Source organism: Convolutriloba macropyga, chromosome 11 (genome assembly GCF_964194025.1).
Source record: "Convolutriloba macropyga chromosome 11, txConMacr16.3, whole genome shotgun sequence".
In the NCBI taxonomy this organism is placed as follows: Eukaryota; Metazoa; Xenacoelomorpha; order Acoela; family Convolutidae; genus Convolutriloba; species Convolutriloba macropyga.
In genome coordinates this window covers 55475605-55493639 of record NC_134478.1, presented here as the reverse complement: position 1 = coordinate 55493639, position 18035 = coordinate 55475605, and the positions used below count along the sequence as shown (strand labels likewise).

Below are 18035 nucleotides of genomic sequence, written 5' to 3'. Positions count from 1 at the left end.
CATATTCTTAACTATGCCTACCATATTTTGACTTTAAGGCAGTATAGCCCTCAAACCCGCCTCTCCACTTTCAGACCCCTCAACCCCAAAATTATCGTAATTTTACCAAAGAGCCAATATTGTGAAATAACTCTTAGGGAACAAACGATGTGAGCAACGGATTTTTGATTTTGAATCGATTGTGGCTCTAATTTCTTGTTTCATAAAAGTGAAACTGTGAAAGGAAAGATATTTAATTGCTCAATTATATTTGTTCTCAACGAATTGAAAAAGAACGATTTGAAGGATAGTAGTTGCGAAAGAGAGTAAGTCCTCTGCGGGGTTCGAACCCGCGATCTCTTGCTCCGGAGGCAAGCGCCGTATCCACTTGGCCAAGAGGACAGTTAGACTTTGCGTGTTCAATCTTGAATAAAGAAAGCAATCGTTCTTTCAGATGAAAATGAATAATACCACGTCTTTTGCATTTGAAGGGGACTTTGAATCAAACTGATGATCGGATGCGCTTTTTGAAGTAAGTTGAAAATTTTGTTTTAAAATCTGAGAAGCGATTGGCAGGGCGAAAATGTAATTGATTGCTCACTTGGGTCGTTATTGAGAGTAATGGGCTAGTAGCTACTCCCACCCACCCCCCCCCCCCCAAAAAAAATAAGGAAATACAGTGATTTTCATATACCCCCACCAAGAGCAGGGAAATATGAAAAATGCTGAAGGTATATGGAGTTATGGCTTTGCGCAAATTACAGTAAATAATCAAAAATGAAAATGTAACTGCAACTGGTTACAATCCGGATCTTTTCCGTTTGTGCCCCCCCCCCCCCCCCCCCAAGGTTGTTTAATGGGTGCATATTATTATTTGCCATATTTTTAACATAATGATTTACTATGTAATGGCATCTGCTCTGTAAAGGGTGCATAACATGGGGGGGGGGGGGCACAAACGGAAATAAATTGAGATATTGATTGCTAATAGCCACCCCACCCAAAATACAGTAATTATAACACCAAGAGCGAGGGTATACTTCAAAAATGCTCGCGAAATAGAGGTATGGCTTTTCCGCACATTACAGTAAATAATCAAAACTAAAAGTGTAACTGCGAATAATTAAAATCCTTTAAAATGTGGCAGGTAATTTTTAACCTAGTTCAGTTATTCCAATGTCCCAAAATAACTTAATGATACCCAAACATCTATTTTCCCGTCAAAGCTCCCGTCCACGCATAGGGGTGCTGAAACCTGAAGCCCCCAATTGTGGTAAATTTAATGGAGTTCTACTTATCGGCGCACCACTGTGTACTCGGGTTGGAGTTTCTTTGATTTCATACAAGGATCATATATGATTTCATACTGTCCATACTTGATTTCTTAGTACGATCCTTGTATGGAACCAAAGAAATCATATATGATCCTTGTATGAATATGAAAAATCATACATCTATTTTCATCCATCTTTTAGCATTTATGTTCTATACATGCTCATTTGTGAGAAAGTTAATTTTTTTTGCCTATAACCTCAAATTCGTTTTCTGAATGTGTTTAAATTGCAAAGTTATTCTATTAGCGCACAAAAAGAACCAAATATGGATTGCAAATGCGATATAATAACCTTATATGTCCCCTGACTACATTATACGAGAATTAGTGGCGCTAGTCAAGATTGCGTGTCGTATATGACGTTGTATGATTTCAAGAAATTTTTCAACTTCAATAGAAAATTAAATTATACAGTTTTAAGGCTCTGAAATTTTTTGAATGATCCCTGTGTGATTTGTAGGAAATCATATATGATCCTTGTATGACTATCATACAAAATAAATATGGCCTAGTTTGATAAATTAGTTTGATAAAGTTTAATAAATTGGGACTAAAACTTATTTTCAAAGTAAAAATAGCATCAGATGAAAACAACTAAAAGAAATTGAAGATGTACTTCACTAGAAAATTTATGGGACCTGTCCCTAATGAGACTATAGGTTTCAAGTTGACAAAAAGAACAAAAGGGCTAAGTTCAAAAGTACATTTTGCAAAATTATTAAACCATTACATATCAAATGAAATCATTAAATAGGCTCTTTTTTACCTCCATAAGAAGCATTTATTTGGGACATGACTTTATCCGGAAGATATCCTACGACTATAAAAAGAACGACAAATACGGCCAAAAATTCAAATTCTACAAGAAAACGGAGACAGAAAAGCGCTATTAAACTTGTTTAAAGTTCGAATTCTTTCGAACTTTCATTCGACTTTTCAAACTTTCAGTGAATTTTGAAAAAGAATTGCCAAAATTTGAGCTGTAAAGGACAGATCAAACAGTTCCTCTAGCTTAAAGGCAAAACCAATAACACTATCATTAAAAGTTTTAGCATGCTTGAGGTTCCCGGATGGAGAGTGGATGGAGAGGATGGAGAGTGATTTACAGAAACTAGTTATTTACCAGGTAAATAACTAGTTTCTCGCTTCAAGCAATTTTTTTGGCAGTTGCTGTTTTTAAATTACAGAACATTGAGCAAAATGGGTGACAAATTGAGCAAAACTTTTGGAAAATATGAACAAAAACTACGGAAATCATTCGAATGTTCACTCTGTAACTGCCTGAAAGAACGAAATAACTTTAATTTCTATTTTCTACGCTGCACGGGCTTTCTAATGACACCACTTACAACTCTCTACAATGATTATATCAATTGGCCAACACTGACTGAAAAAAAGACCCGTTGAGCATATAGTTCTCTCCCCCCACTAAGGTTGAATCAAAACGGTTATATAAACCAAAATGTAGAAGGGATCGGCAAGGTTAGTAACTTCACTGTATACACAAGTTTTCAGTTGCTCGGGTGGTTCAACATTAATTACCAACATAACCATTTTACACAACAGTTGCACCTGACACCCAAAATGTACTCAAGTACTGGACGCTCTATTGACCTCTAATATGAGACCAAAAATCATTCAAACAAGCTCGTTTAATGTTCGAATTCATTCGAACTTCCATTCGAACTTTGCTCTTAAAGCCAGTTTTGAACAAGTGCTTGGTTAGAAGGGACGATAGAACCACAATGATGCAAACTCGGATCATTAGTAACATGCACGAGTTTCCCCAGATGGAGAGCACTTTACCACGCACGTATCAAACTAGTTTCGCGCTTCAAATGATTTTTTTGGATCTATTCTGTTTCCCCACCCAAGCTTAGTGAGCATAAGTTTTTGACCCCCCGGTGCACGTGCTATTTTCTTACATAGTAACTATAGTACTATATGACAACATATAATTTGTAATTGGGGGTCATAAAAAACATTGGGGGGGGGGGGGGGGGGGGGAACAGAATAGACCGATTTTTTTGTCAGCGAAAAAGTAGCTCAGCTCACCAGTTAATAACAACCCGTCAAATTAAATTTTGATGCTGCAGTGAATAATTCTTGGACTATTTTTTTCCTGATCTATTGGACTCGTAGGTTGAAACAAAATGATTTAATATGACATTTGATGCGGTTTGTTCGGAGTTCCAACCTATTTCACTATAATTGTAACTGGGGAGTGCTCTATCGATTAGGGACAATTTTTTTCTTTGTTTTTCAAGAACTGGACATTTCATATGAAAATCTACACCAAGTGAAAACAAACCACGAGGGTTCAAATCCAAAAAGATGCTTATTTTGCAAAAGTGGTTTGAGCTCTTGAGAAATATGCGATTAAACACATTTTAGCAGAAAGAAGACTGGCTATTGTAGCGCTCCAGAATTGCATGGCGTCCATCGATGGGTCTCGCAATGCCAGACTTGCTGAAAGTCAGCAGCAGAATCGATTAAATTCTGAAAACTTGTCTCTTTTAATATCACTTAACAATACCAATTTTTCTAGAGCCCAAGCCCTAGTGCCGTAGTGAAATCCTACTGTTGACTTGCATCAATTGGTAAAACTCAATTTCAATAATGAAACGTAACTTTATTAAGGGTTCTTTCTTTTAAGCATTAGTTCTTTATTAAAAAATAAAACGTTTTTTGCTTAAATTTTGACTAAGGATTAGGTTTTATGGCTCCCAAACTGTATCAATTATTCAGGCCCTGTTGTTCTTTATGGGATTCTTCGGTTGATCGATATTTGGTTTGACTAATTGGTAAAGTCTGAGGGCATTAACTCTGTGTTCAGTGCTGCTAGAGCTCTACTGGTTTTTAAAAAAGTGTTTAATTTCATTATGGGAAATCAATTTCGGAAGTTTGAGCCCGCCCCACAAACCCACTTAAAGAAGTTAGCTACCTACTACTAAAACCAACGCCTCTCGGGTTGCTTGAGAGCAATGGGCCCACATTTGTTGGTGTAGGTCAATAAAAGAAATACAATAAATTGTCGCTGGTCTCGTGTTTTTTTTTTTAGTTTTTAAAATCGAGGTCCCTAAAAAATGTTTGCGTTTTCAACATCATCATCATCATCTGGTTTTATTTTAAAACTTCTGATACTCAGAAGTGACTTTGTAGCTGCAGTTGAAATGGCGGTACATCTGAATAATTCGTTCGTTGATATCCTTAACACGTTCGCCCGTACATCGTTCCCAGTAAGATAAAAAAAATGCACCGGCTATAAAATTAGCTGGGTATATTGATGCATCACAAGTATCAAAATCCGCGGGCTCTAAGATGAGCTCGGAAAAATTGACGCAAAGAAAGCATCTGAGTAAAGGAAGACCGCCTGCTCTTAAATTAGCTTGGGTAAATAAACGCTGAAAGAAGTAGTTTAAAACAATTTTAAAACAAAATACATTATTACGTAGTTAGAAATTCTTCAAAGAGTCGTAGAAGTCCTTGGTCAGTTGTCGGACTCCGTTCGGAGAAGGGTGCAACTCGCCTGATGAGATATGAGCTCTATGTCGGATCTTCTTGGTTCTGAAGAATTTGATACCTAGTTCTTTGGCCAACTGTTGGTAAAACCTATTCAAATGACTTATCTCCTCCTACTCCTTCTCTCGACTACTTAATCCCATCAATGCAATATTATAACCACATTTTAGCTAAAATATAAGTGCTTCAAGCATTTCGTCTCTAAATTGTCTAGGGTGCACAATTTGATGGCCATTGCGATCAAACTAACTCAAGAGTTATTTGCTCTTCCCATAGCTATTAACTTTTTTCGGATTGTACCACCAGATATCACGTGCAACCTCAGGAGAACACATGGTGGTGATTTGACCACCCGGACAGGAGATTGTGACTGTTTTTGGCCAAAAAGATAGCAAAAATAAGAGAAGAAGAGCCCAAAATAATTTTATGACAAGGCTCATATCCTTTATTCTTGATAATTTTGCTTCGAGGGCCATAGCGTTCACGAATGTGACTCCTCTTTTGCGAGGATTAGAATAGATTTGCTGAATTTGATTTTTTTTTGGCAAAATTTCTTCCTCGATACAAGGCAGACTTTTGAGCTCATAATTAAAACTGAAAATAGTACCTAATTTTTAAGAATAATAACTGAAATAATGGGTCTTTAGTTTAGATTCAAATATCTCATGCTTTTCAATCGATTTCAAATTTTGCGGTAAGTAATTGCAAAGTTGTGCTCCAGTAAATTTCAGGCTGCGTTTTTCCAAAATTTGTTCTTACTTCTAGAATAGTTAAATTGATAAGACGAGTACTCTTTTTTAATTCAAATACGGATCTTATATACAAAGGCACAGAAAAGTTCTTAAATAACACGATGTACATAAAACTTCAAAACGAATCCGATATGAAATAGGAAGACAATGTAGATCATGTATATACATAGTGATGCTGGAACGCTTTCGCGGACCATAAATAAATCGACAAGCAGCAATTTGCACTCTTTTTAATTTATTTAACAACTTTCGTTTAGGGAAATATAGACTGTTTCAATAGCCGAGCCTCGATAAGATAAGCGTCCTCACTAGAAAAACTTTTCCCCGGGGAAGTTCATGAGAGAAAATATTCAGTTTGCGTAGTTGGAAGTAACAGGATATACAAACTAGATCAAATTGCGTATCTAGTCTAACAAAGCGATCTATAGTACTTCCAAGTGTTTCAATAGAATCGCTATGTTTTTTCATTAGTTGACATATGTCATAAGTGTTAAAATGTAACTTATGTTTGAAACTTAAAGAGGTAGATTTTTCTCTCACTGGCCTTTAAAGATCAGCCAAATCTATTAATTCAGTCAATAATGAGTTGCACGTCATATTTATTGAATCTCCGTGAATATTGCTTTCGTTAACAGGAAAATATAGAGTGATATCATCAGCATAAACGTGATGCTTCAAAGATGTCTTTAACATAACTAGTGACATTGGAGTAAGAAATAATGAAAATAAAATCGGTCTAATAAGCAACCCTTGGTGTACATCCATTATTCGTTTGCGATGTGATGATCTTCTCCCATTTATCGTTACGTATTGTTTACGGTCAGTTAAGTAGGAACTCATAAATTGAGGTGCACGGGGGCTTAACTTTGCATATTTCGTTAAAATTATATGTATTAAGTAATGACTGATTGTATCAAAAGTGTAATGTGGGTCTAATTTCACTTTGTTATGTGATGGGAATATAACCGATTTCGTGAACACGCTCTGAAAAACTTTCATCTCAAAACAAGTGTTTATAAGGTCGCAGAGTAATTTTGCTCAATTCATACACAAGAGTTTTTGATTTTCTGTTTTAAAGCACATCTGGAGATGTAGACTCAGAGACGTAATTTGCAGCCTCAATGACATCATTAATCGTTGATTTCATGAAGTTGAACATCAGTACTCGTTCATAGTTTCGAGTTGCATCATTAAAGATATTTTTTGACCAGTTGAAATAAGCATGGTCTTGGCCGTAGTTAGCTTATCTACAGTGTCAAGAAATAAAGCCTTTAAATCTTCGGCAAGTTTTTATTCGCACTTAGTAGTTTGTGGCAGAATTTCAATATTAATTTGTCCCAAGTAAATCTTTCAAGGCGGTTAGTTTCAAGGTACTTTCATTTTTTTTTGTAGCAAATGCCAGCTTAGAATCGGCTAGTTTTTCACGGTATATTAATCTGTTCGTTAAATTCGGATGTTTTCGATAGGCTCGTTCAGCTTTTCGTTCGATACGCTTTAGCTGACGTAAATTATCACAAAACCTAAGTTCATTAAAATATTTGCGGCCTGTGAGAGCATGTTCATCAATAGGAAGGCGCATTAAATCTACTAAAATTTTGGCCTCCATTCAGGATGATTTATATGATCGTTTAAGTTTATTATCAGGGTCAAATCATTGGATAAAAGTTCCCATGAAACTTTGGCTTAGGGGCTAAAAGTTTTCACCTTTTTTTGTTACAGATAACAATTGATTCGAGTAAGCAAGTAAAGATAAGATAGACGCTAGGTGTTGTTTCATCGATATCGACATCTTTCAAAATGGCAGAAGTATTACTGATCATAAGATCCAGAATGTTGCCCTTATTGTGTTTTGGTTGAAGGGCATTTTGTACTAAGTCAAACTCAAATGAAACATCTTTAAAATTTTTTTGATGACGCATTGTCATCATTCACATGTACATTGAAGTAACCTAATATAACAATGGGCTCATCAAGGCAATCAGAAAAGAACCTTATCAAAAAAGCGTCAAGTTAATCTTTCAAATTTCTCTTTGGTGGTCTATAAACAGCAGCAACAAGGAAAGTAATTCTGAAATAACTAAACCTCAGTAAATGTAATTCATGGTCTGCAGTAACGCAACAATAAAGTAACGCAGTTGTGAAAAAAATTTTGAATAAGATTGCAAGTCCATCATCTGTGGCGTATTTACTGTTGAAATATCTAAAAAAAATTTTGCACCTGTTTGATTGCAGATTTGGTGCAACGAGAACACATCGTCATCCCCTTTAAGCCATGTCTTATTATTAACCAGAATATCGGCTTTGTGTTAATCAATCAATATATTAGTTTCTTTGGTTTTTCGGTAAACAGATCTTCTATTGAAAAGACTCAGTTTTGAATGGAACGGCTTTGGTCATGAGATTTTAGCTGAAGGTAGCTCTAGCTGCTCTTTCAGGCAATCTCTTGCCTCCTGATTTAAAAAATACCTTGCCAAGTTAACATTTATAGGCCTGAACTCCGTATCATCTGTTTTGGTTGAATCACTATCCCCGAAAACTAATTTTCAACAATAGGCAGTTCCGAGTATATTTAAACTTTATAAACCCAGTATTTGGTTTTTCAGTTGTCTATTTGTTTCCAGAATAACTTGTTCAGTATTGTTTATAACCTGAAGAAGGAAAAAAATGACATGCTCATAATCTGTGGATTCCAGAACAACTTAAGGGAAGTATCAGATTTCAATGCTGCTCTACAATGCTACTGTTAGTTGGGAGGGTAATCACTGGGTTTAACCTAAGAGAGGAGTAAATTGTCATCTTGAAATCGTCCATCATGCCAATTGAATTAGACCGTATAATATGTAAGTTTTTTAAAATCGAATGAACATCCAAAAATAATGCATGCAATCTGAAAAAAGATTGAAGTTCATTTTTTGATCTTGGTTTTATACAGTTCTTGCTGACAAATACGCAAGGTATAGGCATTGGAGAGTTCTTCAGTTAGTTTTTTTGTAGATTGTGAATTCAGGAAAAGTTTGAATTTTAATCACTTTGTCAATTGCTTGTAAATTGGGTTTTCATTTTCCCTCGTAATGGATGTAAATCTAAACTCTATCAGTGCTCGTGATCTTGACTGACCACTAAACGGTCAAAATATCCTATTTAAGCTAAGATTTCTGCTTTCTGGTTTTATCATTATTTTTCGGATTTGAACTTTTTGCATCAATCGAGAGTTAATGGGTACAATCAACCGTTAATCACAATTTAGTATCAACATTTAGTTTGCACTTTACGTGAAATCCATTGGTTTGAAAAAAGGGATAAAATAATATTTATTAATTTGTACAACATGAGTTACCTCTAGCAACCAATTTCATTGAATTATATCATAAAAAATTGGTTGTTCGAAGTTACAAAATAATAGAAAATATTTCCTATCTTTTTCTGTTTTTTTGAACTTTTTTAATACATTTTTTTTAAAAAATACCAAAAAATGACAGCAAAAACTACCTGATTGTCCTCCCTCTACACGGACGTAAAAAGGAGCTTTCGCTTCTTTCTTAGAAACACACTTTAATATACAAGGAAAAGCATGAACGCGTGAGGAGCTCCATACCATCTACTTTAAAAACAGCCCCATGTTGATCATCAATCAAACAATCATAAATGGAGGTTGCTTAAATGGTTTTCCACTGAATAATCAAAGTTATTTATCAGTGAAAAGTAAACTTCGTGAGCTTCTATTTAATTCCTTGACAGGTCATGGCTTTCCTTTTTCTGCTCCAATATTCAATTAGCCGACCATTTTTCAACCGAGCATCCAAAAATAATCTTTTGGATCCTCTGTTGAAAAAATGCCTTCTCTACTAGAACAAACAAGGTGGCTCGGTAATGTGCGATTGCACGTAAGGTTCCGACCCCGCTCATCCACAATTTTGGCATAATTATCTACCAAATGAGGAACAGATAGAAAAACAAAAAAAAATTCAAGTGTTTTTCAAAAAAAAACTGGTGTATGAACGAAAAGATAGCCTCCAAAGCAAATAACCCAGTGGAGTAAAAAAAAATGTATTAGATTGATGTGATATGCCGATATTAAGAAAACGAGCGAAGACGAACGGCAAAATCAAACAACAACAACAACAACAAACATTAATTACATCAAAAAATTTATGTCCGTTTTAAAAAAACAAAACTTAGTAACAAAGTCAAAATACCGTCAGATAAAACTGAAAATAAACAAAACAACTTGTAATTCACCTGAAAAAATGGTTATTTGCCAGTTCATAATAAAGCCTGGTAACAATTAGACAAAAAGAACAGAAACTTTAAAGTTAGAAAGTTCGCTGAATTTAAAAAAAAATTAATTTCAAAGTAATGAAAACCATTAGGAATCAATCAAAATATCCCTTAGGTTTACAATTACCAATGCTTCTATAGACGGGAATTAAGAACTCTTAGGTTTCAATTTTTTATGCAGTTACAAAAAGAACAACAAATAGACAACAAACTAAAAATCAAATAGAACTTGCCAGAAAATGCTTTCGAAGCCGTAAAGCCATACTTTGGCCCCCAAAATATGTTCGATTACACCTTCGTTGAATAACGATAATGTTTTATGTGGCCGCTCATTAATGAAAATAAGCAACAATTAGACAAAAAAGAAAAAAATGCAAAATTATTTAATACTTGTTTTTTTTCGAAAAATTTTTTTTTTCCAAAGCCATGGAAGCCATTAATTACAAAATGAAAAAGTTGAATAGGTTGATCCATTTTTCCAAAGGAAGCCCTTGAGACCTGCAATTATCCAGAATATGTCTTACGTCTACGAAAAGAACGTCAAATATGACAAAAATCAAAAAGCCATTTACTTTTTTCTGTGAAAAACCCGTGTGGAACCCAGTAAAGTCATAACGAATTCTCTTAAAACATAAATTTTGGTGACTCCAATCCCTTTTGACACCTTCCCTTGAAATATATTATGTGAACTCTCTTTAATGATACTAGGTAACAATTAGACCAAAAAGATAAAAAGCGAGATTATGTAAAACTTGTTTTTATCGAAAAAAATTTATTTCTAAAGACATGAAAGCCATTACTTACAAAATGAAAAAATTGAATAGGTTCGTTTATTCTTCCAAAGGACGCCCTCGAGACCTGCAATTATCCAGAACATGTCTTACGTCTACAAAAAGAACGTCACATATGACAAAAATCAAAAATTAATTTACTTTTTTGTGAAAAAATCCGTGTCGAAGCCAGTAAATTCATAACGAAATCTTTAAAACAATAGATTTTGTGAAACAATCCCTTTTGACATCTTCTCTTGACAAAAATATTGTCATTTTTAACCTTTAATTGACGAGACCAGGTAACAAACAGACAATAAAAGGAACAAAATTGCGAAGTTGAAATGCTTTTTTTTCATTTTGGAAAACAATTGTTTCCAAAGTCATGAAAGCCATTATCTATCTTCTAATATCAGAACATCGGCTCATCTACTCTTCCAGGAAAAGTCAATCAAACCCGGTCATTGTACAGGAATTTAAATACGACTAAAAAGACAAAGTAAAAACGACAGTTAAATACAAAATTAAAAAATTCAATTAAATTCTTCGAGAAAGTATTGTCGAAGTGGTAAAAAACCACATTCTATATCTTTAAGGATTTAAATATTATCAATTGCGCGTTACTTTTAACGCGAAAAATGTGATATATGAACTGACAATAACGTGATAAGTCGACAAAATTAGAAAACATGAAAAATGGGCAAAAACCTAAAAATTAAAAAAAAAATTGTGAAATCTAGTAGTATCGAAGCCAGAACACCATAACTTAAGGCGTACAACCGCAATAAATACTAAATTTGAATTCAGCAGAAAGAAGCAGCACTCTTTGATGGCTGACACTAAGCTACACGTTGACCAAAGTATGAGAAAAATGGAGGCAAAGTTCAATAAGCCATTTTTTTTATATAGCCAATAGGACCTATCACTAGTGATCTTTGATTTGAAATGTTTTGTTGTTTATTTAATATAAAAAAGATCGATTTTTTTAAATAAAAAACCGACTGATGACAATCCGAATTTGTTTGGACTGTAACGGTCCAAGATTGGTACAGAACTATTCCTGCTAATGTTTATTGTCCGTCAGGAATATTTAAATTTTGGAATTTCTTTGATTTAGATATTTTTTGTGCTAAAAAATCAAAAGTAAATGCTGCGTTTTTGATAATCAACGAATAAAGTTAGCAAAAAACGGCAAAGTTTTATTTACAGAGCAGTCTCAACGGAAGTTGAAGTGGAATTAGCCCCCTTTTCAGTCTACAAAAATTGTGTTAGTGGTGTTTGGGTGTGCACTTCCTGCAAATTTAATCAGAGTGGACTAAAAAAACTTATTTCGTGCTGTTTTTGATGAAGTCTGAATTTTGTGAAATTTCTAGCCGGAATTGGTGGCAACGAAAATTCAATGAAAATAGCCAACAATGTATTTTGTCTTTAAACGTAAAATCAACAACATTTTCATAAAAAAAATTATTAAATTTTATCAAAATTGGCTGAATTTTAGTCAAAAATTCCGAAAAAGTGGATGAAATCAACGGAATTCACTCGATTTTCTCGAAAGTTTAAACCTCGATATCTCCCTGTCAAATACGAAAATATAAAAATTCTTTTTAATTCCATATTCTACGCTGTGCAAGCTTTCTAATGATACCAGTCTCAACTCTCTACGATGAATACATCGATCGGCCAAAATTGACTGAACAAAAAAACCCATTTGAGTATATAGTTCCTCCCCCCTTAAGAGGGGTGGGAACAATAATTTGAATTTTTCAGTTGTATTTACGGTGAATTTGCTTTACGGTGAATTTTTTTCGTTCTTTTATTTTGTTTCCAGGCAACCAATTGCGTTAACCCGTCCAGGTGTTCAATATCTGAATTTGAAGTAGGTCATTGTCGAGTGAATAGTTTTAATGATCAATATAATGATTAATTTTTAATGAGTAACGCAATTGTTGTCAAAACGCTGATGCTAAAGAATTGGAAACGAGAAAACTTCATCAGTTACTGTTGTCTACTATGTTTCTAAGAACATCTTTAGGTCATAGATATATGCTAGTATAATTCCAACATTTAATCAACTAATCGTTTATTTCATATATTTTTGGATAACTGAATTTTAATTTTTTTCTAATTTTCTTAAAAGTCATTTTAAGAAATTGCTTCGCGCACTTCATTTGACAATTTAAAAAGTGTCAGACTTTTTTTGTATAAGTATTGAACTGATATTGTTTAAATTTTGTCGAATCGATATAAGAACTTTCTGCATTGATTTGATTTTGTTTTTAGATTCATGGACGCCTCTGGTTTGGGAAATTGAAGAAATTGTTTTGTTCAAAGTTTTGAGGTAGATAAAATCTTAAATGTTGGTGAGAACATTGTTTATATTGATTTTAAATACGACTCCGCGAAGCGTTAAAGACGTTCAAGTATTACTTTTTTCATTCAGGTTGTGATCCATTAAAGGACTTGAACCAAATCTAAATCACTCCCCGAAGAGGCAAACCAAGATAGTGTAAGGCCCTGTATTGGTTTTATTAATTCATTATCAAATTGTTTGCTAGGGGTTGTCAAATCATGTTGTACAATTTAATTGAAAAATTATTCATCCCTTTATAACTTCCAAACGCTTTATAATTTTGTTGAGATAATTGCAAGACAATTTTGAAATTGACTGAGCAAAAACTACCGCATTATCTTTTCTCTACGAGGTCGTAAAGTATACTTAGCAATTTATTCAGAAACTCAAATTAATATATAAGGAAATGCACGGACGTATGATGAGACCATAAATAGCATCTACATTACAACGTTCTTTAATGTTTTCATCAATCAAACAATGATAAGTAAAGGTTGTTCATTTTCGTGAGCTCCTCGTTTCCTATCCAATATGATCTGATTCCTTGACTGGCCATGGAGGTATGATTTTGTTTAGATTTTCGCCCAACTCTTAATGAATAATTTCGTTTATTGTACATTTACGCACAGCTTGGTCTTGATCGAGCATGATTTTCTATGTGCTTTGATGCGGTTTCTTTGAAGCATTAGCATGTTTTACCGTCTAACAAGTTTCTTCAAATCAAAGATGATCGATTTCCGTGTGATTTTTGACTATCTGGTTGCAAACTGGTGAATATGAATGTTGAGTTGTTTTAGAACAGCGTGGAGGAGGACTTCTGTGCACTAAAAATACGGGAGTATTTATTTTTGCTGGCTCTCCAACAAAAGTTTGGATGTACTTATTTTACTTGTATTTGTCTTTTTTAATAGATACTTGGGTTTTTCTTTTCGTCGTCAGCTGTTTTTTTACACCCAGTGACGCCATGCGCACTTCAAACCAGCTTTTTGTTAATTTAGTCATGCAACTTCGACAGCATTGCGTGCATGACGTCATGTTCATTGTTTTTACAGCTTTTTGTTCATTCATGTGAATAATTTCAATGTCACTCTCTAATTTTTCACACTCTCACGACCTCATTAGGAATACTCTTGTTTTTGTTTCTTAAAAACTTTTTATGCTATTTCTTCTATTGTTTTGAGACTACATGTCCTTAGAAGTATTGCAGCTATTTTCCGGCAATCTACCAGCTCTCTACGTAATTCTTTTTGCTCGCCCGTTTTTGTTGGGAACGCTTTTCTGCTCCTTAATTGATTATAATTTTTCCTTGATTGATTTTAGTTTTGTCGAAAAAATTGATTGGTAAATCCTTAGGGAATGAAGTTGCTGTTAGATCTTATAGAACCTAAGTGAGCTCCAAGTTTGCGGCTCACAAAAGCTTCTGATGATCCAGAACTTCGTGGCGTGAACGTCAATTTTGATGTTTGGTAAGTTAAGATCCCCGTATTCAAGCTATCCCGTTAAGCTGTCAAAGCTACAACCAAGAACGAGCCTGTCATTCGAGAGAATTTTATTAGATGCTTAATTTTTTAGGTGCTCTGTCTTTTATGTGTGTTTCTGTGAAATATTTTTACACATTTTTCTATGACTTTTCCATCAAAACTGGATAAACTGGTAACGCACAGTGGGCACTGATTTTTGTTAGAGAACCCGAGCTGGCTTTAAACTTTCAAGACTTACAATGCTGAACTTGCTGAGAAAGGCTCAAGGTGAAAAGTCTTTTTTGTATTGTAGCCTAAAATGGTTGAATTGTTCTTTTTTTGCCATATTTGAGATTTTGTGTTTGATGTGTCTGAAATTGACGTTCATAAGGTATTTTGTGAGCCATGTTTTGTATTTGCAATAATGAACTGTATGTTTTAATAAGGCAAACTTAAGGAACCAAATTCGTAGTATTTTTCGACAAGTTTTGTCATTTTCTGTTGTTTCGAACTTTAGGGGACAATAAAAAATTTTTTGTTGGCTTGACGGCGATTAATCGAATAGTTTTTTTTTGAGATATGCAATTAGTTTTGAAAATATTAACATCCCGAAACTTCGAAATGTGGACTTACAGACTTCCAGAAAATTCAAGATGTTGCCTTCCGAGTTAAATTGGCATCTCTTTTTCAAATCATTTTATTTTTTGTCATTTGACCTTTACGGGTCGAACGATTTTCTTTGAGGCTTGAAAATTGGTACTGGATAGTTTCTAAAGACATAGGAATGGTTTTGAAGATGGAAATTTTTGCGTAATTTAACACTATTTTTTGTCATTATTCAAATTTTTCGATCTTAAGGCACCAATAAACTTTTTTTTAAAGCTTGTGAGCTCATAATGGTTATTTTCAATTGAATAAGTTTGGCTTTAACTTTATTAGCTCCAAATATTTTAGCGATGCTAATGTTTTTGTTTTTCTCGAATTATCTGAAACTGTTTTGCTGGCGTTAGTTAATTGGTTTGCTAGTCAAGTGCAGTGTTTTTTTGAGTTTGTCATTGAATTCTTTGGATTGTATTTCAGGACTTGTCCGGCTATGTTTTCTGTAATTCGTTTTTATCTCTTTTTTTCGTTTTTTATTGGTCACCATTTCCACCTTTGACTTCTGACTTACTTCACTCTCTGTTTCAATTGAATGGAATTTAGAATTTATTAGGCAACATTACGCGTTTACGAAAAGCTGAATCGAACGAAACAAGATAGACCAAAATGTCAGGGTACTAAGACAAAACGTTTAAGACTTGGTGCATTAAGTTATGAAAATTCCCTAGATTGCACTGCTAATTGCTGTTAGTGCTTATTTCTCTAATTTAGAGGCTTATTTCACCATATTTATCAAATTGATGAAACTGCGGACCAAATTAAAACATTTTTAAACACTTCGAAAAAAAATTAGGCTGTCGTCATTTTCCTCATTTTTTTCTAATTGTTTTAATCTCAACGTCCTGCAGGGGGGGGGGGGGGGGGGAGGGAGGGTCAAGGGCGGCTATTTTTTGGAAATTTTCCAGCTATGTTTTTAGGTTTGGCTGTCAAGATTCACTATGAGAAACAACTGAAACAAAATCGAAGCATTCTCCCTACCAAAAAAGGATCTAAACGCAAGTGGATGTCTGCAGTGCCAATGAGGCTGCTATTCTCGGCTACTCGATCGCTCATTTCAACTTCCACTTTCAGAGTCACTCAGCTCCGCTTCCAACAAAGTAAGTTTGAATTGTAGATTTTATAGAAGATATAATTATATAATCAATATTCTAAATCTTAATAATTGTATTTATTAATTAGGATCTTTTCAGTTTGTGCCCCCACCCCGCCAGTGCGTTATGCACCCCAGTATTAATACACGTGCTATTACATAATGAAATAATTGTAATAGCTACTGCCGCATCTTATTACGCTATAAAAAACATTATCAGCTTTAAAACTGAATGAGATTGTTCACACTAGCTTATGAAAACAAACTTTCTCACCTCTCTAAGCGAGCGCTATTTGATTCATTTCTGCCACATGCTGATAGTTGGAGAGCATTTTTTTAATGTTAGTTTTCTGTAAATTGCTGTTAGAGCATTTTTTTTTGCATTTTTTTAATGTTAGTTTTCAGAACTGCCACATGCTGATAGTTGGAGAGCATTTTTTTAATGTTAGTTTTGATAATGATTTACAGAATTCTTTCTAATGACTCGAGTTTTTACGACTCGAGTTTTTTATATCGGATTTTTTTTCGTTTACGTATTATAAAGTTGGGACACTCTTTTGCAGTTTTACAAATGCTCTAGAACTTTTTTTCGCTTGACTTTTTCAGTGATTTTTTGAGCTTCACTTGATACACGCCTGATTTCTTGTTTTTCATGACCTACATATAAATTACTATAATTTAGAATTTATGCTTTTTTTCACACTTTTGACGCCAATTTGGGTTAGTGATTTCAGTCACGCTGTAGCAATAAGAAGAGCGAAAATCGAGTTATTAAAAAGCGTGAATTTCCTATTACTTTTTAAAGTGAAGTAAGAGAATGGTGTTTAAACAGATTTACGGTTTTTCAGAGCGCATTTTTTTTGATGTGCTGCAATTTGACTTCTGTATTCGCTGCTTTCATTTTCATTTTCGTTACGAATACTTTTAAAGGCAATACGTATGTTCTAATAATGCATACTTTTACTTATTTAAACCCCTCAAAATGCAACTAATGGTTCTCAAAGTCATTGACGCTATTCGTCTTCATGAAATAAAATACATTTTGGATCTTTTCCGTTTGTGCCCCCCAGCTTAGTGGGAGCATATTATTTGCACCCACCAGACGCACGTGTCATATTTTTACATATTGATTTACTGTGTAATGGCACGTGCTCTGTAACTGGTGGGCGCATATCGTACTGGGGGCACAAACGGAAAAGATCCCATTTTTTGGTTTTTGCCTGTTTTTGTAGTTCTTATCGTATCGATGCTAGTTGTCAACGGCTCTTTTGAGGCACTTTCAAATTATTAATTGATCGGATTTGATTTTAATGGTTTTAACAACTTTGGCACTTAATCTGTTCGAAAAATATTACCAATTTTTTGCATTTATCCATCTTTTATAGTTATTTTTTTGTTTTGTCACTTGGCCTTATTATGAGTCACATTTTGATCATTTTTAAGGTTTTTCACTATGAAACAATTGCATCTATTTTGACTCCACTTGTTTTCAAAAATCAGTTTTTGGTTTTGCTCATTTTTGTAGTTTGTTTTGTTGTTCTGTCACCTAATAAATAATAGGTCTCATTGGCTTTCTTATTAGGAATATTTTATCTAGTTTTTATTTGCAAACCTGCAGGTTTTAATGACTTTTCCGCCACCTGTTTTCAAAAATTATTGGAGATTTTTTTGGATTATTACGTTTTATAATTCAAAATGCTAGGTCTCATTTGCTTTCCCTATAGTTATAATTGGATTTATATAATGGTTAAGGTCTTTAGATTATAATTTTATTGGCTGTGACACTGGTTTTTTCGACACTTGTTTTCATTGGAATTCTCAAATCATTTCTGCTAAATATC

General features: G+C 34.0%; 2 protein-coding genes and 1 non-coding gene across 6 annotated transcripts in view; 1 reads left to right on the top strand and 2 right to left on the bottom strand.

Moving 5' to 3' along the window:
• LOC142349407 (uncharacterized) overlaps window positions 1-18035 on the bottom strand; it is a 192965-nt gene that overhangs the window by 69656 nt on the left and 105274 nt on the right. The window lies entirely within an intron of this gene.
• Trnar-ccg (transfer RNA arginine (anticodon CCG)) lies at window positions 309-381 on the bottom strand. Its single transcript has one exon. It is a non-coding gene; the product is annotated as a tRNA-Arg (tRNA).
• The window catches only part of LOC142349408 (ATP-binding cassette sub-family B member 10, mitochondrial-like), a 140279-nt gene continuing 122657 nt past the window's right edge, over window positions 414-18035 (top strand). For 2 of the 3 annotated variants that reach the window (XM_075400943.1, XM_075400942.1), the window contains exons 1-2: window positions 414-511; window positions 16022-16201. In XM_075400943.1, coding sequence (XP_075257058.1) covers window positions 16108-16201 — 94 coding nt within the window. In that variant the 5' untranslated portion in view covers window positions 414-511; window positions 16022-16107. The remainder of the gene's footprint in view (window positions 512-16021; window positions 16202-18035) is intronic. The other variant, XM_075400945.1, reaches the window with a different exon arrangement.